The following is a 25,874-nucleotide window of genomic DNA, read 5'->3' on the forward strand; positions in this document are numbered from 1 at the left end:
ATAATCCAGTGGGCATTTTGCTGATGCTAGCCATGTTTACTGGATTCCCATTTCATGAAGATGATCTGTAAGATGCTGTATTGAGATGAGAGAAGAGGACAAAGCGGGAAGTAAACAAGAAATAACTGACTGGAATTCAGGGTGAACCAAAATAAGTAGAGGCAGGTGCAGATAGTATAGGATAGCGAGAGACTTTCTGGTGGGGGCCCTGGAGCGGGCAGAGCATCAGGCAGACGGGCCTGGAGCAGTGCAGTGTGTTAAGACAGTACGCTCTCTCCCGAAGGTTTGTAATATTTCGTTTAGCCCTGTAGACATTTATGGTAATAAGAAGCCATTTATTGAGCCCTTGCTAGGTATTTTATAAACATTATCCCTAACGTCACGGGATCCTTGGGGTGTCGCTTCACCAAGACAGAAACTTCTGTGGCTAGCGGCGCCTTCTGCCTGAGTATTGCTTGTGCCCACTGGGCTTATTCCACCCACTTGGCCTGGTAGGCTGCACTCAGCTCATTCTACCAGCTCAGATCCCATACCTACCAGGGGCAAGCCAGGTGCAGAGTGGCAAGGGGTATGTAGGTGAGCAAGTGCAGGGTCTGGGGGTGGGTGGCTCCATGCAAGACTGGGGCTGGACCAGGTGTACTGAATGAGGCTTTCACTGAGGGCACCTGCGTCTGGACAAGGGGAACATGGTGGCACCTGGAAGCATGGAGATGCTGGGAACCGGAGAGCCCCAAAGAGGGTGTTTACAGCCTTGGCTTGGGGAGCCCCTAGATCTTGGCTTCTTGAAGGGCCACAGTTCTTCTCTCCTTCTTGTTGCCTGCAATGTAGTCAGCACGGGGACATGTTTCAGCCCTGGTTTGTCTTACAGCTTTTAGTACCGCCATTCGGTGGGTCCTGAGTTATTGTCCTGCATCCAGGAAGAATGAGGTACGCGGAGGGTGAGCAACTGGAGGGTGAGCAAGGCAGAGAGGAGCTTCATTGAGTGGCAGAACAGCTCTCAGGAGACCTGAAATGGGTAGCTCCTTTCTGCAGCTGGTAGTCCCAGTGTCTGTGTGAATCTGGTTGGGTCTGAGGTTTTCATGGGCTCAGAAGGGAGGAAGTGCATGCCGATTGGTCCATGGGCAGCCATGGGCGGGCCAGAAAAAGCACCATCAGTTCTCACTCTGGGCCACAGGCTTCACCCGGAACTGACAGCCAGGTCCCCAAGGTTTTGGGCTGGTCTTGGCTTGAAAGTGGGGCATCACCAGGGACCCGACCCTTTCTACCTATCAGCCTGTCTGCCTTCTGCTGTCAGTCATGTCGTCCAAGGCGCCCAGGCTGTTTGTGCTGAGGGGTGCCTGCAGGCCTGCAGCCAGCTGTCCTCAGCTTCTCCTCGGCCTCCCTCCCACCCTCGTAGTCAAAAGGATTAGTCCAGAGTGGCTCCCAAAGTCTAGAGGGGGCTGAGGTGGGAGGGGGCTGGTGTGTCAGCGCCATCCTGAGCGGCACTCACCTGGCCGGGTTGGGACAGCGCCCAGGCTCAGCGTCAATTTTGCTCCAGAATCAGAGCGGGCACAGGGAGCAGGGAGAGGCCAGGAAGCGGAATCAAGCACTTATAAGCCTGTGGGGAAGAGGGGCTTCTGGGGCCCCTGAGAGCACAGGGATGCCCAGGTCCACAGCAGTGGCTGGGAGGCTGCAGCTATGCCTAGGAGCACTGGGCTCCCGCCCCGCCAACTCAGAACCGGGAAGGGCTCCTGCCTGCTCCCAGCTTCCCTTGGTTCCACAGAGCGCGTATCCCTGGCCACGCCTGCCCTGCTCCAGACTGGCTGCTGCTGCCATCACTAATACTTACGGCTTTACAGAGTTTTATTATTATTATTGCCATTTTGAATATAAGAAAACTTAGGTTATAAGATTAAATGACATTCCTAAAGTGATAGGAATATCATTGCTAAGTGATAGACAAGGTTTTCTTTCTTTTCTTTCTTTCTTTTTTTTTTTTTGGAGATGGAGTCTCGCTGTGTTGCCCAGGCTGGAGTGCAGTGGTGCGATCTCAGCTCACTGCAACCTCTACCTCCCGGGTTCAAGCAATTCTCCTGCCTCACCCTCCCAAGTAGCTGGGACTATAGGTGCATGCTGCCACACCCGGCTAATTGTTTGTGTTTTAGCAGAGACCGGGTTTCACCGTGTTTCTCAGGCTCGTCTCGAACTCCTGAGCTCAGGCAATCTGCCTTCCTCGGCTTCCCAAAGTGCTAGGATTACTGGCCTAGACAAGGTTTTAACCAGCTGCTAAGTGACAGATAAGATTTTAACCAATGCTTCTGCCCTTTCTAGTAACTAGAGGAACGAATTAATGGTTTTAAAGAGATCTAGATCATTGAGATTCCAAAATAAAGCTTTTATTAACCTGGGTCCAATCAAACAGTACTTGTGTCTCATGTTTGGTAGGAGACCAGCTGTTGATGTGACGGCTTTGGTGAACTTGGGGCTGATTTTCTTTTTTTTTTTTTGGGACGAAGTCTTGCTCAGTCACCCAGACTGAAGTGCAGAGGTGTGATCTCGGCTCACTGTAAACTCTGCCTACCAGGTTCACGCCATTCTCCTGCCTCAGCCTCCTGAGTAGCTGGGACTACAGGCACCTGCCACCATGCCTGGCTCATTTTTTATATTTTTAGTAGAGATGGAGTTTCACCGTGTTAGCCAGGATGGTCTTGATCTCCTGACCTCATGATCTGCCCGCCTTGGCCTCCCAAAATACTGGAATTACAGGTGTGAGCCACCATGCTCGGCCAACTCAGGACTAATTTTCATATGCAGAAAAGATGATTCATAAACTTCATTTTTATTTTTAAAATGATTTTCAATTTATTGAGAATATAAACTAAATAATCAAGTAGGTCAAATCATATGAAATTGCTGATATCTGGCTTTTCTTTTTGAACTACGAAGAGTCCTTGTCATGTGGTAACTGTATTAGACGGTTCTTGCATTGCTATAAAGAAGTACCTGGAGCTGGATAATTTATAAAGAAGAGGGTCTGCAAGCCATACAGGAAGTGTGGTGCCAGCATGTGCTTCTGGTGAGGGCCTTGAGGAACTTACAGTCACGGCAGAAAGCAACAGAGGTGCAGGTGTGTCACATGGCGAGAATGGAAATGAGAGTGAACTGAGCTGGGGGAGGTGCCACACACTTTTAAACAATCAGGTCTTGTGAGAACTCGCTCACTGTGGGGAGGACAGCACCACACTATTCATGAGGAATCTGCTCCCGTGATGCAAACACCTCCCACCAGGCCCCACCTCAACCATTGGGGATTACCTTTCAGCATGAGATTTAGAGGACACAAACTTCCAGATTCTATCAGTAACTAATTCCTTGGCCTTTTTTTTGAGGCGAAGTCTGGCTGTGTTGCCCAGGCTGGATTGCAGTGGTGCAATCTTGGCTCACTGCAACCTCTGCCTCCTAGGTTCAAGCGATTCTCCTGCCTCAGCCTCCCATGTAGCTGGAATTACAGGCGCCTGCTACCACGCCTGGCTAATTTTTTGTATTTTTAGTAGAGATGGGGTTTTACCATGTTAGCCAGGGTGGTCTTGAACTCCTGACCTCAGGTGATCCACCCGCCTTGGCCTCCCAAAGTGCTGGGATTACAGCCTTGAGCCACCACTCCCAGCTCCTTGGACATTTATTTATTTATTTATTTATGAGATGGAGTCTTGCTCTGTTGCCCAGGCTAGAGTGCAGTGGCACGATCTCGGCTCATTACAAGCCCCGCCTCCTGGGTTCATGCCATTCTTTTGCCTCAGCCTCCCGAATAGCTGGGACTACAGGTGCCTGCCACCATGCCCAGCTAATTTTTTTTGTATGTTTAGTAGAGACGGATTTTCATCTTGTTAGCCAGGATAGTCTCGATCTCCTGACCTCGTGATCCACCCACCTCAGCCTCCCAAAGTGCTGGGATTACAGGTGTGAGCCACCGCGCCCAGCCTACAAACTCAAATGTCTTGAAAGATTTCATTTCATTTTAGGACTCTAGGTGCACAGAATTGGGTTAACCATACTCCTTGTTCCAAATGTACTCTCATCATTGGCTTATGCATGGCTCTCATTCACCTGTGGATTTGAAATAATGTAATAAATACCCATGAACTCACCGCTAGAACTACAAGTGCCTCCCCACCCCGAGTCCATCTACTTGCTCCTGCTCCTTCCTCATGGGTCCCCCCACCCCTCCTCCCAGTTTCTTTTTAGATTTTTAAGTTGTCTGGATTAACAGACACCACGTTTTTGAACACTTATATAACTCTTTTTTTTTTTTTTTTTTTTTTGAGACGGAGTCTCGCTCTGTTGCCCAGGCTGGAGTGCAGTGGCCGGATCTCAGCTCACTGCAAGCTCCGCCTCCCAGGTTTACGCCGTTCTCCTGCCTCAGCCTCCCAAGTAGCTGGGACTACAGGCGCCCGCCACCTCGCCTGGCTAGTTTTTTGTATTTTTTTTTTTTTTAGTAGAGACGGGGTTTCACCGTGTTAGCCAGGATGGTCTCGATCTCCTGACCTCGTGATCCGCCCGTCTCGGCCTCCCAAAGTGCTGGGATTACAGGCTTGAGCCACCGCACCCGGCTATATAACTCTTATACATTATAGTTATGTGTTGCTTCATGACAGATACACATTGTGAGAAATGCATCCTCAGGTGATTTTATCATGCAAACATCATAGAGTGTACTTACACAAATCTAGATGCTGTAGCCTACTTCACACCTGGGATTTATGGGGTAGCCTATTGCTCCTAAGCTGTAAACCTGTACAGCATGTTACTGCACTGGATACTGTACATAGCTGTAACACAGTGGTAAGTATTTGTGTATCTAAACATAGAAAAGTCACAGTAAAGATACAGTATAAAAGATAACAGTACACCTGTCTAGGGCACTTGCCATGAATGGAGCTTATAGGACTGAAAGTGGCTCAGGGAGTCCGTGAGTGAGTGGCGTGTGAATGTGAACGTGTAGGACACAACAGTCACTACTTCAGACTTAAAAAACACTGTACACTTAGGCTACGCTGAATTTATAACAGCCTTCTTCTTTGATAATAAATTAATCTTAGCTTACTATCACATTTTTACTTTATAAACTTGATTGTTTAAAGATCGAGACCATCCTGGCTAACACGGTGAAACCCCGTCTCTACTAAAAATACAAGAAAATTAGCTGGGCGAGGTGGCGGGCGCCTGTAGTCCCAGCTACTCGGGAGGCTGAGGCAGGAGAATGGCGTGAACCCGGGGGAGCGGAGCTTGCAGTGAGCCGAGATCGCGCCACTGCACTCCAGCCTGGGGCACAGAGCAAGACTCCGTGTCAAAAAAAAAAGAAAAAAAAAAACACAGCTTAAAACACAAACACATTGTACAGCTGTAAAAAATATTTTTATATCCTTATTCTAAAAGCTTTTTTCTAAGATTTTATATTTTTTAAAAAAATTTGTTTTTAAAATTTTGTTCTTATTTTTATTTATTTATCTCTACAAATTTGTGAACATACAAATTGCTATGTTTCCTAGGCTGATCTCCAACTCCTGGCTTCAAGCAGTCCTCCCACCTCAGCATCCCCCAAGCACTGGGATTATAGACGTGAGTCACCACGCCCAGCCTGTTTCTTATTTTGTAAACTTTTTTTGTTAAAAACTAACACACAAACACACACATTAGCCTAGGCTACCCAGGATCAGGATCATCAGTATCACTGACTTTAACTGCACACGTGTCCTCCGAGAAGGTCTTCATGGGCAGTAACGTGCATGGAATGGTGAACTCCTGTGATAACAGTGCCTTCCTCCTGAGTAGTTCCTGAAGGACCTGCCTCAGGCTGTTACTGTTTTGTTGTTGTTTTTTTTTGAGACAGAATCTCACTCTGTTGTCCAGGCTAGAGTTCAAGTGTGATCTTGGCTCACTGCAACCTCTGGCCCCCAGGTTCCAGCAATTCTGCCTCAGCCTCCCAAGTAGCTGGGATTACAGGTGCCGGCCACCGCACCTGGCTAATTTTTGTATTTTTAGCAGAGATGAGGTTTCACATGTTGGTCAGACTGATCTCAAACCCCTGACCTCAAGTGATCCACCTGCCTTGGCCTCCCAAAGTGCTGGGATTACAGGCATGAGCCACCACACCCAGCCGTTTTTTTTTTAATAAGTAGAAGGAGTCCACTCTAAAATAATAGAAAACGTAGCAAACACATAAACCAGTAACAGTTGTTTATTATCAGGTACTGTGTGCTGTATGTAATTGTCTGTGCTATACATTTTATTTTATTTTATTTTATTTTAGAGGCAGAATCTTGCTTTGTCGCCAGGCTGGAGTGCAGTAGTGTGATCTCAGCTCACTGCAACCTCTGCCTCCTGGGTTCAAGCAATTCTCCTGCCTCAGCCTCCCTAGTAGCTGGGACTGCAGGCGCGCGCCACCATACCCAGCTAATTTTTGTATTAGGCGGGGTTTCACCAGGTTAGTTAGGATGGTCTCGATCTCTTGACCTCAAGGGATCTACCTGCCTCGGCCTCCCAAAGTGCTGGGATTACAGGTATGAGCCACCGTGCCCGGCCTTGTCTGTGCTATACTTTTATATGACCAGCAGCCCACTAGGTTTGTGTACACCAGCATCACCAGAAATACGTGAGTACTGTGCTGTACTACAATATCATTAGACCATAGGAATTTTTTTTACCTTCGTTGTAATCTTATGGGACAGCCATCATATATGTGGTTCATCGTTGGGCGAGACATTATGTGGTGTATGACTGTACTAAATTTACAAATACGGTAAGCTTGAAGTTTTCTTATATATTCTAATATATATAAATTTAACAAGATTTCAATTTAAAGCCAAGGCCAGACTTTCCAAAATATTGCAATTACATAAAATGTCGAATATGTACAGGCTCCTTTTTAACATAAAATATGACTGCTGTGCTTTTAATTTCCTAAATTGTTAATTATATGTCTTTATGGAGCTAAAAGATGTACCGCATCTTAAGGAACATAGTTACTATATTATATAGGATATAGGCTAAGCTGTATAAAAATGGGACCCAGAGCTACAGGGGCTCAAACAAGCTAGAAGTTAAATTTCTCTCTCTGGGCAGTGGTTTGCTTTGGAAGTCCATCCAGGGACCCATTTTTTTCCTCATCTTCTTCCTTGGTTCTTTCTCCCATCTTCCCTCCTCTATCCTAGGTAGTGGTTCTCTCTTGCTAGAGTCTGGCTCCCCTGCTACTCCATCACCGTCAGCTTCATCCACATTCTAGCCTTCAGAATGGGGGAAGAGAGAAGGTTGGAAGACAACCAGTTTCCTCTTTAAAACTGTAATCTTTCTGGGCGTGGTGGCTCCTACCTGTAGTCCCAGCTACTTAAGAGGCTGGGGTGGGAGGATCACTGGAGACCAGAAGTTTGAGGTTGCTGTGAGCTTTGATTGCCACTGTACTAGAGTAAAACCTCATCTCTAAAAAATCAATAAATTAAAAACATACATTTGTGATCCAGAAATTTCACATGGTGACTTCTGCTCCCATTCCATTGTCCAGAACTTAGTCACATAGCTCCCTTGGTCACTTAGGTGTAGGGTGGGCTGAGAAATGCATTCCCTAGCTGGACAGTCATGGATTCAGCAGAAACCGGGAGTTTGTTCCTGTAAGGGAGAAAGAAAGGCTAGATTTTGGGAGATAATTAGCATCTCTGCCACAGCTATCTCAGTACTGACTTTCCAAGGAAGGTTTAATTAAGACCTTGCTGAATGGTAGTTACTTAGTTCTTTTTTTTTTCTTTTTTCTTTCTTTTTTTTTTTAGATGGAGTCTCTCTCTGTCGCCAGGCTGGAGAGCAGTGGCGCGATCTTGCCTCACTGCAACCTCTGACTTCCTGGTTCAAGCCAGTCTCCTGCCTCAGCCTCCCGAGTAGCTGGAATTACAGGCACACGCCACCATGACCAGCTAATTTTTGTATTTTTAGTAGAGACGGAGTTTACCCATGTTGGTCAGGATGGTCTTGCTCTCCTGACCTCATGATCTGCCCGCCTCGGCCTCCCAAAGTGCTGGGATTACAGGCGTGAGCCACCGTGCCCGGCTGTGGTTACTTAATTCTTAATTTTCTAGGGTAGAAGAATGCCTTCCCAATGAGGAGGACTGCCACAGTCCTGGGTCTTGCAACCAGGAGCTAGAGACGTCCAGAGCCATTCATGTTGACCACTCTGGCTATTACCCTGAGCTCCATTTTATAAATTAAGATTCAAAACTTAAAAAGGGATTGATCTCACAGCTCACTGTCTTCTAACCAAGTCAACAGTTCCCCTTAGGGTTGATTGCTTGATGGGATTTTGCATTTTGGGGGGGCTTTTATGAATCTGTGCATGTATGTTTCACCTAACTTCACAGCCCCATTTGAATTTTACAGGGTCCTAAGATATTAAATAGAAAAATATATTATGTAAGAAAGACATTTGAATTTGATGGGATCTTATATTTTTTCACATTTTTAAGACTGTACAACTCTTAAAGATATTTAAAATATCTTTTTAAATTTTGGATATTTCAAATGGCTTTGATCTGTGGTCATTCTATAGATTCCTAACAACAGATAAATGGATCTTAAAATTCAGTTTTAAAAAATGTAGCATTCACATATTCATATTTTCACTTATTCATTTATGAGCATATTTATTGAACATCTATGTTTCACTTATTTTGCTTGATGCAGTAATACCAAGAAGCGATGGCAGATTCAGCTCAGTTTTCAGTATTTTCTGCACTTACATTAGCAATCACATTTAGTAAGAATTGTTGACCCAAAGAACTTAATACAATTCTTTTTTTCCACAGGAAATTTGCTTATGTTCCTTGTACTCGATCAAGGCATTCATTGAAGGTTTATTGATTGTCTATTATATGCCAGATTGTGTGCTCCGTAGGGCTGGAGGCATGAGTCACATGGAGAGGAAGGATTCATTCAGAGATGACATTCCCTGTTTGTAAGGAACTCACAGTATGGGGGAGCAGAGAGCTAAGTAAATGAACAATTAAAGGTCACCATGTTAAGTACTATAGAAGGCATGGATAGGGATTATCGGGGGACCTACCTAGATTGGATGAGGTCAGGAAGGACTTTCCAGGGCAGGTGATGTCTGAGGTTTAAGGTGAAAATAGGAATCAGGTGAAAGGAGGAAAGGACTTTTCAGGTAGAACAGCATGTACAGATGTACAGAAAGCATTTGCACCTGGCCACTGCACACAGCTCAGTACATTTGGAGTCTGCATTCACCTGAGTCGGGGAATGGCCCTAGATAAGACCAGAGGGGAAAGCAGGGGGTGGAATGTTGTATGGGAAATTACCTTGATGCAGTGGTCACTTCCAAGAACATGGCCAAGCAGGCTATTCCAGCAGTCACAGAATAGAGAGGCTCATAGGCTGAGTTAAGATGCTTGAATCACATTGTTTATTACATCAATTCAAAACATGCAGCAAGAAATAGGGGGAGAGATCTGGGATCAGTTAACACTTAGGATCAGGTGCCTATGGAATGGAAGGAGCACAGTCTGAATCCTGGGCCATGTGATGTTCATACATGGAGTCCTATCTCCCTCTGCTGCATCAGCCTTCCCTGCCAATGGTGTCAGTACAAGGACTAGAGCTGAAGTTACACAAGGGCCCAGAAGGTGGAAGGTGCCTGTAGCCAGCACACAGTTGCTTTGTTAGAGAGACTTGGATATATACGTCTGCAGTAGCTGTGGCTTACCAGAGACCTGCTGAGATGCTGTGTGTGTTTTTTAATCTGTGTTTCTAGACAGTATATAAATGGGGTCAAAATGGGTGGCCAAATTAAGGATGACATAACTGTAAAGTGGCATAGTTTGTGTCTTACTGATATTTAAGACTTGATAAGATTGGCCCTGGTCAGCCTGGGCAGCACAGCAAGATGCTGTCTCCACAAGAAATTAAAAAAAAAGAAGTAGCCAGGCATGATAACGTATGCCTTTGATCCCATCTACTTGGGAGGCTGAGGTGAGAGGATTGCTTGAGCCCAGGAGGTTGAGACTGCAGTGAGCCCTGATTGCACTATTGAACTCTAGGCTGGGTGACACAGCTGTAAGACCCTGTCTCTCTCTTTAAAAAAAAAAAAAAAAAAAAGATTGGTTCTCCCGTGACTTTCTGCCTAGGACTAACACTCTTTGGTTTTGTCCTTTTTATCTGTGTTTAACACATGTATGTTCCACTTACTTTGTCTGTTTTGAGTGTGTCTTACAAGCTTTTGACTCACTATGAGTTTCATCCATGCTATTTGTTTTTCTTGTTTTCTATGTAGCAGAATTGAATATACTCACAAATTGGATGGCAAGTGGACGTAATACACAAATCGAACAAGGCTTATATGTGTTAACCAGGAATTTGGACTTGATCCCAAGGACAGTAGGCTAAAACCAGTTTTTTTTTTATTTTTATTTTTTAAAGCAGAATGATCAGATTTGTGCTTTAGGAAGGTCACAATTCAGGCAGATTGCAGAAGGGATGGGAGGGGAGCAAACCTGGAACAGATTGTAGGCCAATCCAAAAGATAACGGGCTTGATGAGTGCTGGGAGTAGGAACACTGAGATAGAGACAGATGTCCATATTGGTTAGGAGGTGATGGCCTGTGGTTGGGTGGTGGGTCACTTGTGGAGATGGGGAATGTAGCAGGAAGGACTTAGAGGGCTGTTGTCAGGAATACAGTTTCACACATTGCATTAATCAGATTGCTTGAGTAACAGATAAGCTTAGAATCCCAGCGGCTTCTAACCCTGAATCCTAGTTTCTTGGGTATGTTACTTGTATGCTCAGCAGGTTCGCTGTTGCTGTTTCCAACTGTGACTCTGTTTTGAGCTCTCTGCTCTCTACATCCCTCTTGTGCAGAGTCTTGGGCCAAAGGAGCATGCCCATTTAGGGACATGTCATTCTCATGCAGAAGGGGAAGACTAATTGCTGGCAGAAACTTGTTGCAGTACATTGAAGATAGCTGCAAATTCTTTCCTCCTATTGAGAGGTGGAGTCACTTCCCCCTCCCTTGAATCTGAACTGACCTTAGTTATTTGTGTGTCCATTGGGATATGATGGAAGTGACATTCTGAGAATTCTCAGGCTAGATCATAAGAAACCTTGGAGCCTCCATCTGGGCTCTTGGAACATGCCATCTGGGAGTCCAGCTCCCATACTGTGAGGAAGCTCAAGCTGCCGTGTGGCGAGATCCACATGAAGGAGAAGGATATGTGGCTCTTTATGGACAGCCCTGGTGGAGCTTCCAGCTGACAGGCAGCTGCAGCTCAGAGACAGAGGCATCTTGAAAGTAGGTCATCCAGCCCTGGTTGAGTCACTCTACCTGATGCCACATGGAGCAGAGTTAAGCTGTTCCTGCCCAGTCCTGTCCAAATTGAGATTCGTGAGCAAAATAAATGATTAGTTTTAAGCCACTGAATTTTGCGGTGGTTTGTTACACATCAGTGGATAACTAAACCACTTGGGATACCTCTTAAAACTCCTCTTCTTCCTCAGCTTACATCAGTGGAATGGAGGGATGAGGTGGGAGGTAACTGTGGATGTAAATGCAGCACACCTTAGCGGGCCTCGGCAGTGTATCGGACATCTACAGAACACAATAATAACACTCTTCTGTGTGGCAGCAAGGGTATTTATTCTCATAATATTTGTATTATTTTCTCTCTTATTCAGAATATTTAAACAGTGACACCCGCCTTTTCCCTGAGCATCTGGTCAGTCATGGTTTCGCAATTCCTCTTTTCAGCTCCACCTGGGTCAGTTGACCATTTCAGCTCCTGCTTGCTGTGACTTTGTGATAACTCTTACACTGTTACTTGATTTTCCATTACCCTTCTCTTAAAAGTGCCATAGGGTGTATTGTCTTTTTAAATTTTGAGACAGGGTCTTATTCTGTCATCCGGGCTGGAGTGCAGTGGCATGATCAAGGCTCACTGCAGCCTTTACTTCCTGGGCTCAATCCATCCTCCCACCTAAGCCTCCCAAGTAGCTGGGAATACAGGTGCGTGCCACCACACCCAGCTAGTCTTTTGTTTTTAGTAGAGATGGGGTTTTGCCTTGTTGCCCAGGCTGGTCTTGAACTCCTGAGCTTAAGTGATCCTTCCTGCCGTGGCCTCCCAAAGTGCTGGGATTACAGGCATTAGCCACCGCACCTGGCCTGTCTTTTTGCATAATATCAAGTGAAAGTCAATTTTGTAGCTCTCCTTTATCCTCTCTGTTTCCAAACACAAAAGACAGCAAGGATAGCCAGAAGTTAAAAATAACCTCTTCCCTTTAGTCTTGTATTTTCATTTTTCTTTTTTCTTTTTTTTTTTGAGACGGAGTCTCGCTCTGTCACCCAGGCTGGAGTGCAGTGGTGCGGGGTCTTGGCTCACCACAACCTCCGCCTCCGGGATTCAAGTGATTCTCCTGCCTCAGCCTCCCGAGTAGCTGGGACTACAGACGTGCGCCACCATGCCCGGCTAATTTTTGTATTTTTAGTAGAGACAGGGTTTCACCATGCCAGCCAGGCTGGTTTCAGACTCCTGACCTTGTGATCCACCCATCTCGGCCTCCCAAAGTGCTGGGATTATGGGTGTGAGCCACTGTGCCCAGCCCTGTATTTTCAAATTCTCTTCCTCTGCATGTCCAGCCCTCCTCCATCCAATTTGTTACTAGAACTTTTTAACAATTTCACATTGAATTAAGATGATTTGGAAGAGGAGAAACAAGAGTCAGAAAAATTAGCAGCATCCGTGATCTGACTCTGCGTACCAGTGGGTTGTTGAGATTTCTGTTCCCCACTGGCTGCAGAGCCACTGCCTGCCAATGCCCCCTGTTGGGCAGGGCCACCTGTGCTAGTTTAACCTGGGGTCTGTCACTCCCAGGCTGCTTCTTGGATGTGAGTTTTTTTTTGTTTTTTTTTGAGATGGAGTCTCGCTCTATTGCCCACTCCAGAGTGCTGGAGTGCCGTGGCGCAATCTTGGTTTTGCAAGCTCCACCTCCCGGGTTCACGCCGTTCTCCAGCCTCAGCCTCCCGAGTAGCGCGCCTAGCTAATTTTTTGTGTTTTTTAGTAGAGACGGGGTTTCACTGTGTTAGCCAGGATGGTCTCGATCACCTGACCTTGTGATCCACCTGCCTAGGCCTCCCAGAGTGCTGGGATTACAGGCGTGAGCCACCGCGCCCATCCTGGATGTGAGTTTTAAATTGAGCAGAGAAGATATGCCTTGCGTGCTGCCATACATGGTAACATCAAGTCAAGAGCTTTAGTTACTTAACAGATTTCTGCTGGCTGCTATTATAAGAGGAAACTCCTTTGTTTATGGACAGCCAGGGCTTCCTTAGCTTTGATCTTTGGGAGTAAGCCTTTTGCTTGACTTCCCTTTTCTTTTCCATGCCTTTGTTTCCATCTCAAAGTGCAAATTTGAAGTGTCCTGTTTGCCTTTATTCACTGAAAGGCAAACACCCTGGGCGACGTATCAGTGACAGTGCGGCTCTGCTTTGATCGGAGCACCCAGCGCTGCTTGAAGGCGTTTGCATGGTCCGTGGCTCATGGACCCCGCTCCTAGAAAAAGGAAATGCACTTAGTTGAGGAAACAGTTGGCAGAGTGGAGAAACTTGATCCAGGATGTGTGGATGTATTGTTCTTTGGCCTCTTCCGGTCCTTCCTCTTCTTTTGTTTATCTCCTGCCTCATTCCTCCTTAGAGGCGTGTGGGAATTTCATTATTGGCTCCTTTTACATTGCCAGTGCCTGCTGCCGCAGGGGACTAAATCAATGTTTTTAGAGCTAAATTCCGGGTTGAGTCTCCATTGGCTGAGCGGTTCTCCTCCTCTTCTGATTGCTGTGAGGACAATGATGCCTTTAGTTTCCTGTGGGAGGTTGCCCTGTTCTTTTCCATGTTTCCCATGCACCCTCATCCCAAAAGTCTGCCCTGCCACGGTGTTAGTTTATCTTCTCATCTTCCTGAACTGACATCCTTTCCCCCATTCCCAAAGATGAAATCAACGGACTCTCTGTCCTGAATCAAAGATGACATTTCTGAAATGTAGAATTCTGCTGAAATGCTGGGTGGGCCTGACCCGCCAGGTGAATTCTATTTCCCTTGGCTGTGTATCGGGGAGGAGGAGGTGGGAGAAGTAGGTAGTAAAGTGGAGGGAAAGCTACAAGTAGAGCTAAATGAAAATTCTGGAGTTTCTCTTTGCCCAAATATTCTACACGGGTTAGTGAGTTGGCCATAAACGCCTGCATTTATTATTTTTCCCTCCAAGGCCATGTTTCTCAAGTTGGTTTTTTTTTCATGATTGTTTTTCCAAGGAGAATAATTAGATTCAAGTTCACTGTAAGAAGAGAAATGAGCTACTAAGGAATAAGATTTTGTTGTGGGGGGCCGGACACAGTGGCTCACACCTATAATCCCAGCACTTTGGGAGGTTGAGGCAGGAGGATCGCTTGAGCTCAGGAGTTCGAGACCAGCCTGGGCAACGTAGCGAGATCCCGTCTCTACAAAAATTACAAAAATTAGCTGGTCATAGTGGTGCATGCCTCTCGTCCCAGCTACTCCGTGGGCTAAGGTGGGAGGATTGCTGGAGCTCAGGAAGTCGAGGCTGCAATGAGTCATGATTGCACCACTCCAGCCTGGGTGATAAAGTGAGACCCTGTCTCAAAAAAAAAAAAAAAAAAAAAAAAAAAAGGTTCTGGTGTAGGGTTGAGCCTTGGAGGGCCACAAACTGTTGTAGTGTCTTAAGATTTTTTCCACCTCCCCACTCCCTGCCAAGATTGATTTTTGCCCACTAGGGATGATGTGGTTTCTCATGAGGTTACTTGCTCTAAAGGACTCTATATTTTGGAACCATAAGAGCGCCCCTTGTGGCCCAGGCACTTAGTGCTCCCAGTAACCTTCCAAGGTAGGTGCTCTTATCTCTACCTTACAGACAGGACATTGAAGCATGGGGAATTTGAGTAGCTTGCTCAGGTCACACGCCCTTAACCGGAGGAGCCGGGATTGAAGTTTGGGAAGTTGGACTCTAGAGTCCATTTACTGACTAGGCTGTGCTGGAAGAGTGTAGAGACAGACAAACTGCCTGGATGCTTTTCTTTTTGTTTTAAAAAAATTGAGATGTAATTCACATATCATGAAATTCACCCTTGAAAAACAATTCAGTAGTTTTTAGTATGTTTACAAAGTTGTGCAATCATCAGCATTATCTAATTCCAGAACATTTTCAGCACGCCAGAAAGAAACCACACACCTGTCAGCATTCACTGTCTGCTCCCCAACACCTCAGCTCCTGGCAACCGTGAATCTACTTTCTGACTCTAGATTTGCCTATTTTAGATACTTCATGTAAATAGCCTCAGAGAATATGTGACCTTTCGTTGTTGGCTTCTTTCACTTAATGTATTCAAGATTCATCCATGTTGTGACATGTATCAGTAGTTCATTCCTTTTTTATGGTTGAATAATAGTCTGTTGTATGGATATACACATTTTATATATCCATTCATCTATTGATGGACATTTGGGTTGTTTCTACCTTTTGGCTATTGTGAATAATGCTGCTGTGAACATTTACATACAAGCTTTTTGTGTGGGCATATTTTTTTTCCTGAATGATGAAAAATGGCCATGAAAGTATTTTTTAGTTGTATATATTTATGGGGTACAACATATGATGTGGTTTTTTCTTTGAGACAAAAAAAACCTCACAAAACCTGTAGTCACCATGACGTACAGTAGATCTTCAAAACTTATTCATTGAAGGATTTTAAGCAGAGGACTAGTGCAACATTTTTTTTTTGAGATGGAGTCTAGCTCTGTCGCCCAGGCTGGAGTACAGTGGTGTGATCTCGGTTTACTGCAAGCTCCACCTCCCGGGTTCATGCCATTCTCCTGCCTCAGCCTTCTGAGTAGTTGGGATTACAGGCGCCTGTCACCACACCTGGCTAATTTTTTGTATTTTTAGTAGAGATATGGTTTCACCGTTAACCAGGATGGTCTCGATCTCCTGACCTTGTGATCCATCCACCTCGGCCTCCCAAAGTGCTGGGATTACAGGCGAGAGCCACCGTGCCAGGCCAAGGAATAGTGCAACATTTTTAAAGGAATAATGACATTACCCTGGTGACTATGTGAGGAACGCCTTGGGGAGAGCCAAAATGAATGAAGGGAGCTTGACGAGATCATTAAAGTATGATGATGGAGGGAGGTGACCAAAAAACAGGATGTGAAAACATAAGCCAACTCTCCACTTCTTGATGCTGACTAAATCTTATTAGCTGAACAGATGGAACAACAACAACGATTAAAAAACCAAAAACCAAAATCAAAACAAAGAAGCAGGAAAAAAAAGAAAGAAACTGTCCTTACTAGTTTTGTTGTATATTAATTTTTAGTTGAGGTATAATTTATATAAAATAAAATGCACAGATTTTAGATGCACAGTTGTATGTGTTTTGATGAATTTATACATCTAGGTAACTGCCTGGGTAATTAACACATGAAACATTACCATCACCCCAATACATTTATCTTGCACCTCTTTCTATTCAATTCTTTCTACTTGGGCCACTCATCTTTTTGACATGGTAAATTAGTTTCTCCTGTTCTAGGAATTCATAGAAATGGAATTATACAGCATGTATCCTTTGGCATCTTTTTCTTCCACTCAACATAATGTTTTTGAAATATATCCGTGTTGGCTGGGCGCGGTGGCTCAAGCCTGTAATCCCAGCACTTTGGGAGGCCGAGGCGGGCGGATCACAAGGTCAGGAGATCGAGACCACAGTGAAACCCCGTCTCTACTAAAAAAAAATACAAAAAATTAGACGGGCGCGGTGGCGGGCGCCTGTAGTCCCAGCTACTCAGGAGGCTGAGGCAGGAGAATGGCGGGAACCCGGGAGGCGGAGCTTGCAGTGAGCCGAGATCGCGCCACTGCACTCCAGCCTGGGCAACAGCGTGAGACTCCGTCTCAAAAAAAAAAAAAAAAAAAAAAAAAAAGAAATATATCCGTGTTGTGTATATCTCACATTTGTTTCTTACTGCTGAAAAGTATTCTCTTGTATGAGAATCATCATAAATCATTACAATATGTGACCTTTTGTGTCTGATGTCTCTCTCTGTTTTGTAGAGATGAGGAACCAAAAGAATTAAAATGGAAGCTTGGAGAAGGAACTTGGGATTCGGAAATGTCTAGAAGCAATATATGTTCAGATCTTGGCAGCAGCCAAAACGAACTATTTTGGGGCCACTGGAGTGGCTGGTCTGTAGGGTCCCTACCCCTGAGGCCTAAGTGGAGTTGGAATGAGGGTGCCTGATGATCTGTGTAAACTCTAGGATGGGCCTCATTTAGGGATGTGGGTAGTGTGTCCGTATTTCCCTGAGAAGGACTGGTCTTGACTCTACCCTCAGTTTTTTGTTTTTTGTTTTTTTTAATTTTTTTTTTTTTAAGACAGGGCCTCACTGTGTTGCCCAGGCTGGAGTGCAGTGGCATGATCACAGCTCACTGCAGCCTCAACTTCCCAGGCTCAAGTGATCCTCCCATCTAAGCCTCCCGAGTAGCGGGGACTACAGGTGCCTATCACCACACCTGGCTATTTTTTGTAGTTTTTCGTAGAGACAGGGTTTTGCCGTGTTGCCCACGTTGGTCCTGAATTCCTGATCCTTCTGCCTCAGCCGCACAAAGTGCTGGGATTACAGGAGCAAGCCACCGCACCCAGCCTCATTCTCAGATATTTGCTGTTGTTGAGCTTCTTGTTTTTGCCAGATATGCTTGCATTTGGCTTTCTTGAGTTTTGCTCCAAGGTTTTTGAGCCAAACCTGCAGTACGTCTGGATGTATTTCCATTTTGGAGACCATATCTTTCTGAAGGCTGGGGTTTGGGTATGCGTTCTTATTGAACAAGTTCAGATCTTCCATTTGTTTCTCAGTGAACATAGTTGGTTTCTTTTGTGAAGGCCTCTGGGGCTTGCCTTTGGGAAGATCCTCTGAGCCTAATCTAGATGTGTTCTTATGTTCAGGTCCAGTTGTCTCAGGTATATACTGGGGAGTAGAATTACTAGATCATATGGTAACTCTATGTTTAACTATTTGAGGAACTCCCAAACTCTTCCAAAGCGGCTGCAGCACTTTCATTTCTATGAGCAACGTATTAGAGTTCCAGTTTTCCTTGTCCTTGTCGGTATCTTTTTTGATTCTAGCCATCCTAGTGGGTATTTTGTTGTATCTCACTCTGGTTTCTATATGCATTTCCTTAATGACTGATGATGTTGAGCAGCGTTTTGTGTGCTTATTGGGCATTGGTATATTTTCTTTTCTGAGATGAAGTCTCGGTCTGTCGCCCAGGCTGGAGTGCAGTGGCATGATCTTGGCTCACTGCAAGCTCCGCCTCTGGGGTCCACGCCATTATCCTGCCTCAGCCTCCCTAGTAGCTGGGACTACAGGTGCCCACCACCACGCCTGGCTAATCTTTTTTTTTTTTTTTTTTTTTTTTTTTTTTGTATTTTTAGTAGAGATGGGGTTTCTCTGTGTTAGCCAGGATGGTCTTGATCTCCTGACCTGGTGATCCGCCCACCTCGGCCTCCCAAAGTGCTTGGGATTATAGACGTGAGCCACTGCGTCTGGCTGGGTGTTTGTATGTTTTCTTTGGAGAAATAACTGTTTACATCCTTTGCCCATTTTTAAATTGGATTGTCTTTTTATTGTTGAGTTGTAGGAGTTCTTATATGATTTGCCAGTACTTTCTCCTATTTTTTTTGTGTTGTCTTTGCATTTTCTTGATATCTTTTGAAGCACAAAAATGTTTGATGAAGTCCAATTTATCTATTTCTTCTTTTGTTGCTTGTACTTTTGATATCTTATCTCAGAAGCCATTGGTTGATCAAAAGTCATGACAATTTATGCCTGTGTTTTCTTCTCTGAATTTTGTAGTTTTAGCTCTTACATTGAGGTCTTTGATCCAGCTTGACTTCATTTTTGTACGTGGTCTGCATGGTGTGAGGAAGAGGTTTATCTTCATTCTTTTTTTTTTTTTTGAGACGGAGTCTTGCTCTGTCGCCCAGGCTGGAGTACAATGGCACAATCTCAGCTCACTGCAACCTCTTCCTCTCGGGCAGGATTGCAGGCGTGAGCCACCCAGCCTGGCCCATTTCTCCTTTTTCTAAAAGAGGTCTTTCACACTTCCCTATCTGTGGTTTTTTTTCTTTTTCTGTATCAATTTAATGCAAATTTGAGTCTTTTAAGGTTTAATAGGTGTTTTTTTTTTTTTTTTTTTTTTGAGACGGAGTCTCGCTCTGTCCCCAGGCTGGAGTGCAGTGGCCGCATCTCAGCTCACTGCAAGCTCCGCCTCCCGGGTCTACGCCATTCTCCTGCCTCAGCCTCCCGAGTAGCTGGGACTACAGGCGCCCGCCACCTCACCCGGCTAGTTTTTTTTGTATTTTTTAGTAGAGACGGGGTTTCACCGTATTAGCCAGGCTGGTCTCGATCTCCTGACCTTGTGATCCGCCCGTCTCGGCCTCCCAAAGTGCTGGGATTACAGGCTTGAGCCACCGCGCCCGGCCAATAGGTTTTTTTTGAGACGAGTCTCGCTCTGTCGCCAGGCTGGAGTGCCCAGGCTGGAGTGCCCAAGCTGGAGTGCCAGGCTGGAGTGTTGGCTCACCGCGACCTCTGCATCCCAGGTTCAAGCAATTCTCCTAGCCTCAGCCTCCCAAGAAGCTGGGATTACAGGTGCCTGTTACCACGCCCAGCTAAATTTTTTTTTTTGAGACAGGGTTTCACTCTTATTGCCCAGGCTGGAGTGCAGTAGTGTGATCGCGGCTCACTGCAACCTCTGCCTCCTGGGTTCAAGCGGTTCTCCTGCCTTAGCCTCCCGAGTCGCTGGGATTACAGGTGCCTGCCACCATGCCCAGCTAATTTTTTGTATTTTTTAGTAGAGACAGGGTTTCACTATGTTGGCCAGGCTGGTCTCGAGCTCCTGATCTCAGGCAATCCACCTGCCTTGGCCTCCCAAAGTGCTGGGATTACAGGCGTGAGACACCACACCTGGCCAATTTTTGTATTTTTAGTAGAGATGGGGTTTCACCATGTTGGTCATGCTGGTCTCAAACTCCTGACCTCAGGTGATCCACCTGCCTCGGCCTCCCAAAATGTTGGGATTACAGGCATGAGCCACCGCGCCCAGCCTATCTTCATTCTTTTACACGTCAGTATCTGGTTGTAATAATAATGGTTCAAATATTGGTTGAAAAGACTATTATTTCCTTATTGAATTGTCTTGGCATCTTTGTCCAAATTCAGTTGTCCATGAATGTGTGTTTATTTCTGTACTGTCAGCTCTGTTCTGTTGGTCTATATGTGTTAGTCTATTTTCACACTGCTAGAAAGAACTGCCCAAGACTGAGTAATTTATAAAGGAAAGAGGTTTAATTGACTCACAGTTCTTCATGGCTGGAGAAGCCTCAGGAAATTTACCATCATGGCGGAAGGCAAAGGGGGAAGCAAGGTATGTCTTACATGGTGGCAGGCGAGAGACAGAGACAGAGAGGAAACTACCAAACACTTTATTGATTGACTGATTGATTGATTGAGACAGTGTCTTGCTCTGTCACCCAGGCTGGAGTGCAATGGCATGATCTCGGCTCCTGCAACCTCCAGCTCCTGGGTTTAAGTGATTCTCCTGCCTCAGCCTCCGAATAGCTGGGATTATAGGCACCCACCACCATGCCCGGCTAATTTTTTTATTTTTGGTAGAGACGGGGGTTTTATTTTTGGTAGAGACGGGGTTTTACCATGTTGCCCAGGCTGGTCATGAACTCCTGAGCTCAGGTGATTCACCCACCTCAGCCTCCCAAACTGCTGGGATTACAGGCGTAAACCACCGCGCCTGGTCCAAACACTTCAAAAGTATCAGATCTCGTGAGAACTCACTATCACGAGAACAGCATGGGGGAAACTGCCCCCAGGATCCTGTCACCACCAGGTCCCTCCGTTGACACATGGGGATTACAGTAGGAGATGAGATTTGGGTGGGGACCCAGCCAAACCGTATCACTATATGTCTACGCTTATGCCAGTTGGACGTTGACTTTTGAAACCCAAGTTGCTTGGATGAGCAAGGACCGTGGGGGCAGAAGTGGTGTGTCTTGCGGGAATCCCCCTTTCCTCTGTAGGTTCAGGATTTATCCCAACACTTGACCTGGAAGTTCATTATTATCTAGTCAGTTCTTCCAGACTTTTAAGGTAATGCTTTATTCATTTATTTTATCCAGCATTTAAAAAATAGTTTTTAGGAGGAGTTAGTTCTAAAATCCTATCCCACCAGTATATAAAATAGAATTCAAGCCAAGTGTGGTGGCCCGAGCCTGTTGTCCCAGCTACTCGGGAGTCTGAGGCGAGAGAATTACTCAAGGCCAGGAGTTCAAAACCAGCCTGGGTGATACAGCGAGTACTCATCTAAAAAAATAAATAAATACAAAGAAATAAACATGGAATAAAAAATTATTTATCTCTAATTATGAAATTCGGGGCAATGTGTCCCGGAGAAGGTATCTTTAGGAAGTAGAGGAATCATTCATGGCATCTTAGAAAAAGACTGTGCTGCTCCCTGCTGCTTTTAAAGCCACATTTGTGACCGCTAATAAAAGCAGCTGTCGGTAATTGAGTACTTTATTCCGGTCGATCTAAGCTTTCTACTGGGGGCATTACGTATACTCTTTGATCTCATGAACACTACCAGCCTTTAAATTATATTTATTTATTTATTTATTTAGTTTTTGAGATGGAGTCTCTCTGTCACCCATGCTGGAGTGCAGTGGCGCGATCTCGGCTCACTGCAACCTCTGCCTCCTGGGTTCAAGCGATTCTCCTACCTCAGCCCCCCGAGTAGCTGGGACTACAGGCATGCGACACCACGGCTGGCTGATTTTTGTATTTTTAGTAGGGTATTCTTGTTTTACAAATTAGGACGCTACGAGGGTCAGAAGCTTGCCCGAGGACAGACAGCGATGATGAGTTGTCTTTGACTCGGCCTCAGACCCCTGACTGCAGCGCCGGGCTCTTCACCTCATAGGCTCTCTTCTCCGTGGGAACCCTCAGCGAGAGTACGGGTGTTCGAGGCCCCAGTATCACAGGCTTCTGTAGTAAGAACTGGAAGCCTAAGCCGGGTGTTTTGCCTGCTCTCTTTCTCCCTGTCCCCCTTGTGGTGGGAACCGGAACCTCCTTACAGGGAGGAACCGTCTGGAGCGTCTTTTCGGATTGTTCTCCCAGTTCGAGTGCAGGAACCACAGGGGAAGCACGTTTTAACATTCTGATATCTGGAGTTCACCTCCAGAAAGTCCAGTGCACCAGACAGGGAGGCAGTTGTGCTTGGGACTCTGAAGGTCTGATGTGCTCCCTGGGAGGTCGGTTGCACTTGGTCTCGGACCACACTTTGAGAAAAGCGGGTCCACAGGTTACATTGAAAGTAATTGGGTATGGTGGACTTGTTCTGTCCTCTTCTCTGTTTTTAAAGGGCAGCATGATACTTTTCTGGTGTCTGGGGAATGTCCCTTTATCTTTTAGTTCCGTAAAAAGGTGGAAACTTCAGTTACTTTTAAATGAGAGAGTTATATTTAGTGTTTTATAAGCACTGTTGTCAGGTAGAGATGACAATGTTTGATTCAAAACAACTCTGATATTAATAAAATGTAGTATCCAGTATTTTGTTATTAATGACTGTAATTTAGTGGTAGGAGCCTCAACGGAAAAATAAAGTATCTGGTTATTTTAGAGAAGAAAAATCTCAACCTGTCTTTTCCCACCTCCTCCCTCTCCTGCTTTTTCTCAGATTGTCAAGTGGTCAGACTGTTGTTTGCCGTTAGCTTGCAGACCTGGGGATCCTTATCGGCTAATTGCTGAAGCAAGTGTGGACAACTTCAGCAAGCTGGGGGTGGCGTTCATGGAAGATAGACTCCACATGGATAATGGACTGGTACCCCAAAAGATTATGTGTAAGTAACTTTAGAAAATGTTTTTATTGGCCAGGTATAGTGCCTCATGCCTGTAATCCCAGCACTTTGGAAGGCCGAGGCAGGAGGATCGCTTGGAGCCCAGGAGCTCGAGACCAGCCTGGGCAACATAGACACCCATCTCCAACAAAACAAAAAAAATTAGCTGGGTGTGGTGGTGCATGCCTGTGGTCCCAGGTTCTTGGGAGGCTGAGATGGGAGGATCACTTGAGCTGGGAGGTTGAGGCTACAGTGAGCCATGATCATGCCCCTGCATTCCCATGTGGGTGACAAAGTGAGGCCCTGCTTTTATCATAGTGGGACACTATAGGTTATTACCTTAAGGACTGTTGAGCACTCTTACTGGTATGACGTAAGGGCTATGCTTAGTTTCAGTTTAATTCAGTCAACAGGTTTGATTTTACTATAATAATATACAATTCATACACGCGTCAAGATTTTTTTGGGGGGCTGCAGGGTACATTTTCAGTGCTTATTAAATTTCTTAAACAAGAATGTTTCATGACTGCGTTGCTCATGAGGTGGCATTCAAATTCAGAACCCATATAACATTTATTCCACATAGTTTAATACAGTATAACTAGTGTCTAGACTATAGTTCTGATTGAGTGGGAAGCATAGCTAGTGTTACTATGAAGTTCTAAATCAAACAGCTTTTTACTTAAAATATATGTATCACAATTTTTTGGGACAAATCGTTTTTCAGGAAACACACAAACTGTTCTTCCTTAATTAGACTTAAAAGCAGGCTTTTTATGTCTATGAATGTCTTCTTTCATCTCATGGGCAAATAAATGTCCCTTATCAGGTCTGGAAGTTCATGTAAATCCCTTAATATCCAGAATCACCTCGTACATGTCTCTAATACCATGTCTGACACGTAGCAAGTGCTTGATAAATGTTTTTGAATTAGTGATTGTCAACTTATGTTCTAGTCCTGAGACAAGATCCTGGGAAGAATCTTCTCCCGTTGATCCTATGGCATGTCCTGAGAGTGACATTTCACTGGGGCGTGCTGGGGTAGACTCTAGATATGTGTCCTTTTTTATTGCTGAGTTTCGTTATTGTAAAGGAGAATAACACCCAAGAAATAGAATCTGTAAGTAAGGAGACAAAAGCACCTCTCTGAATCTCACTTTCCTCACCATTCCGTAAGAGGGTCTTAGGTTCTCCGATAGGTGTAAAAGATGTTGGGCAAACTGCTGATTTCACTTGGGGTCTTTAGGTAGGAACAGTTAGTGTTTCCAAAGGATGCCCCTGGGTTGAGGGGGGATGCAGGTGGGAGCCGTGCCAGTGACTGTCCTGGAATGTAAGTCCCAGAATGCAGAGAGGGTGATGAGATTCTTGAGATGAGCTACGTGTCATACAAGAAGTGTTGATTAATTCTCTCCCTCTTTCCTGTTCATGCCTTAGCGGTGCGCTTGCAGGACTCCACTCTGAAGGAAGTTAAGGATCAAGCCTCAAACAAGCAAGCCCAGATCCTAGAGCCGAGGCCTGAACCTTCTCTTGAGATTAAGCCTGAGCAGGACGGTATGGAGCACGTTGGCAGAGATGACCCAAAGGCTCTTGGTGAAGAACCCAAACAAAGGAGAGGCAGTGCCTCTGGGAGTGAGCCTGCTGGGGACAGTGACAGGGGAGGGGGCCCCATTGAGCATTATCACCTCCATCTGTCTAGTTGCCACGAGTGTCTGGAACTTGAGAACAGCACCATTGAGTCAGTCAAGTTTGCATCTGCCGAGAACATTCCAGACCTTCCCTACGATTATAGCAGCAGTTTGGAGAGTGTTGCTGATGAGACCTCCCCTGAAAGAGAAGGGAGAAGAGTCAACCTCACAGGAAAGGCGCCTAACATCCTCCTCTATGTGGGCTCCGACTCCCAGGAAGCCCTCGGCCGGTTCCACGAGGTCCGGTCCGTGCTGGCTGACTGTGTGGACATTGACAGTTACGTTCTCTACCACTTGCTGGAGGACAGTGCTCTCAGAGACCCGTGGACGGACAACTGTCTGCTGTTGGTCATTGCTACCAGGGAGTCCATTCCCGAAGACCTGTACCAGAAGTTCATGGCCTATCTTTCTCAGGGAGGGAAGGTGTTGGGCCTGTCTTCGTCCTTCACCTTTGGTGGCTTTCAGGTGACAAGCAAGGGTGCACTGTGGAAGACAGTCCAGAACCTGGTTTTCTCCAAGGCTGACCAGAGCGAGGTGAAGCTCAGCGTCTTGAGCAGTGGCTGCAGGTACCAGGAAGGCCCCGTCCGGCTCAGCCCTGGTGGGCTCCAGGGCCACCTGGAGAATGATGACAAGGACAGGATGATTGTGCATGTGCCTTTTGGAACTCACGGGGGAGAAGCTGTTCTTTGCCAGGTACTCAGGGCAGCATGGATTTGGCGATCTTTGGGTATCTGTGGGTATCTTTGAGAGGGAATATGTCTTTTAAAGCTACACACTTAAAAGTTTCAGGAGCTCGTGTGCTGTGCGCTGTTTTTGACTGTTGGCTGGGAGCTTTTGCTGATAGTAAGCAGAAAGTTTAGTTTAGTTTAGGGCTTTCTTGAATACCCTGATTAACCAAAAGACTTGTTAAATGAGCTTGCTGGTTAACTGAGGCTTAGTCAGAAAATTCTTGTTTTGTTCTTTACTAGTAATGATCTTTCTCAACTACATCGGTCTGCTTTCTTGCCCTAGAGCACTCCTTGGTTAATATAATTGATCTTTTATTTAATGTAGGAAGTTGGAACCATCAGGGTAGTGATTCTAGACGTCAGTGACCACTGCAATGAAATACTGTAGTTGATTGCCAAGGTAGTTTGTGTTAAAAACATCTTCAGATTCCCAATTCCTTTCTTATGTTTTGTCACTCTTCCAAGTGCTGA

The 25,874-nt window shown here is 45.5% G+C and overlaps 1 protein-coding gene across 18 annotated transcripts in view; it reads left to right on the top strand.

Moving 5' to 3' along the window:
• HLCS (holocarboxylase synthetase) overlaps positions 1–25,874 on the top strand; it is a 247,618-nt gene that overhangs the window by 28,357 nt on the left and 193,387 nt on the right. For 10 of the 18 annotated variants that reach the window (XR_013414913.1, XR_013414914.1, XM_015132912.3 and 7 more), the window contains exons 3-4: positions 22,831–22,993; positions 24,425–25,368. Coding sequence is in view for 16 of the 18 variants with exons in the window: in XM_001084173.5 (XP_001084173.3) it covers positions 22,831–22,993; positions 24,425–25,368 (1,107 nt within the window). In the remaining 2 variants the exon portion in view is untranslated. Of the gene's footprint in view, positions 1–2,930; positions 3,107–5,528; positions 5,599–22,830; positions 22,994–24,424; positions 25,369–25,874 lie in introns of those variants that run through there. The other 8 variants (XM_077995782.1, XM_077995777.1, XM_077995778.1 and 5 more) reach the window with 2 other exon arrangements.

This window comes from Macaca mulatta, chromosome 3 (genome assembly GCF_049350105.2).
Source record: "Macaca mulatta isolate MMU2019108-1 chromosome 3, T2T-MMU8v2.0, whole genome shotgun sequence".
Classification (NCBI taxonomy): Eukaryota; Metazoa; Chordata; class Mammalia; order Primates; family Cercopithecidae; genus Macaca; species Macaca mulatta.